Source organism: Austrofundulus limnaeus, unplaced genomic scaffold (assembly GCF_001266775.1).
Source record: "Austrofundulus limnaeus strain Quisiro unplaced genomic scaffold, Austrofundulus_limnaeus-1.0 Scaffold3042, whole genome shotgun sequence".
NCBI classification, from domain to species: Eukaryota; Metazoa; Chordata; class Actinopteri; order Cyprinodontiformes; family Rivulidae; genus Austrofundulus; species Austrofundulus limnaeus.
In genome coordinates, this window is record NW_013955444.1 from 1,492 (window position 1) to 3,091 (window position 1,600).

At 49.5% G+C, this 1,600-nt stretch overlaps 1 protein-coding gene across 1 annotated transcript in view; it reads left to right on the plus strand.

Annotated features, from left to right (window-relative positions):
* Nucleotides 1-781, plus strand: part of LOC106511654 (myelin regulatory factor-like protein) — a gene marked incomplete at both ends in the record, with an annotated part of 2,032 nt that extends 1,251 nt beyond the window's left edge. Inside the window, 2 exon segments of the mRNA XM_014000404.1 lie at nt 176-237; nt 313-781. Of these exon segments, the coding sequence (XP_013855858.1) occupies nt 176-237; nt 313-781 (531 nt within the window).
* Between the last annotated feature and the right edge of the window lie 819 nt (nt 782-1,600).

The following is a 1,600-nucleotide window of genomic DNA, read 5'->3' on the forward strand; positions in this document are numbered from 1 at the left end:
TGTAAATACAATACAAATTAAACAAAGGTTTATAATAATTATCGTTTTGATCCATACATTAGTAATGTCTGACTGGACTTCGTGCCTCTTTGTGTTCAATAAATTGGGCCCTGAGGTCAAAAAGGTTGAGATTCCCTGCTTTAACTATTAAAATAATGTTTGTCCTCTGACCCAGCATGCTCCCTGAGTCTCCTCCTGACTCCAACTCTGAGGCCTGCTCCCCTCCACAGATACCAGGTACCTCTGACCCAGAACCAAACCAGCTTTCATTGTTTTTATTCCAGGAACAAACATTAAGACTCTATTTTTCAGATTTTGGCTGTGAGCGTGGCTGCAGGTCCACCCAGCCCAAGGTCTTTCAACCAGCAACCAGATCTGCATCGTGTCACTTCAGGGATCAAGGCTCCGCCCCTTCGTCTTCAAACCCGCCACCTCGAGCTTTTTCCTGTCGTTTTAAAGACGGAGGCTCCGCCCCCTCGTTAGACCCTCTGCCTCACCAACGGCTTCACAACCTGGGCCTCACAAACACTTTCATCAAGTCTGGGAGTCCACCTGCCCCGCTAGTCCCACCTGTTCGCCTTCATCAGGATGCACACCTCTCAGCTGAGCACTATTTGAATCCAGAGAGCTGCTTGAAGGGTTACACCCCGCCCACACCTCCCTCTCCGTCATTACCCCCCTCCAGCACCTACGCCTCATCCATTACTGGTCCAGTCCTGGTCCCAAATGTCCTGCCAGCTTCAGACCGTCTGCTGGGCTCCACCTGCACAGTACACACCTGGTGAGGAGACACCTCTGTTAAAATATGGTGCAGGATGAGGGCCAAAATTAAGACTATTGCACAACCAGAGGGTGCTACATCCTAAGCTATCCATGCTAGTCACTAGCCTCTCCGATCTAACTCCAGCTTGTCCATGCTAGTCGTTAGCCTCTCTCCGATGCTAACTCCAGCTTGTCTATGCTAGTCGTTAGTCTCTCTGATGCTAACTCCAGCTTGTCCATGCTAGTCGTTAGCCTCTCCAATGCTAACTCCATCTTGTCCATGCTAGTCGTTAGCCTCTCCGATGCTAACTCCATCTTGTCCATGCTAGTCGTTAGCCTCTCCAATACTAACTCCAGCTTGTCCTTGCTAGTCGTTAGCCTCTCCAATGCTAACTCCAGCTTGTCCATGCTAGTCGTTAGCCTCTCCAATGCTAACTCCAGCTTGTCCATGCTAATTGTTAGCCTCTCCAATGCTAACTCCAGCTTCCGACGCTAACTCCAGCTTGTCCATGCTAGTCGTTAGCCTCTCCAACGCTAACTCCAGCTTGTCCATGCTAGTCGTTAGCCTTTCCAATGCTAACTCCAGCTTGTCCATGCTAGTCACTAGCCTCTCCGATGCTAACTCCAGCTTGTCCATGCTAGTCATTAGCCTCTCCAATGCTAACTCCAGCTTGTCCATGCTAGTCGTTAGCCTCTCCGATGCTAACTCCAGCTTGTCCATGCTAGTCGTTAGCCTCTCCGATGCTAACTCCATCTTGTCCATGCTAGTCACTAGCCTCTCTAATGCTAACTCCATCTTGTCCATGCTAGTCACTAGCCTCTCTAATGCTAACTCCAT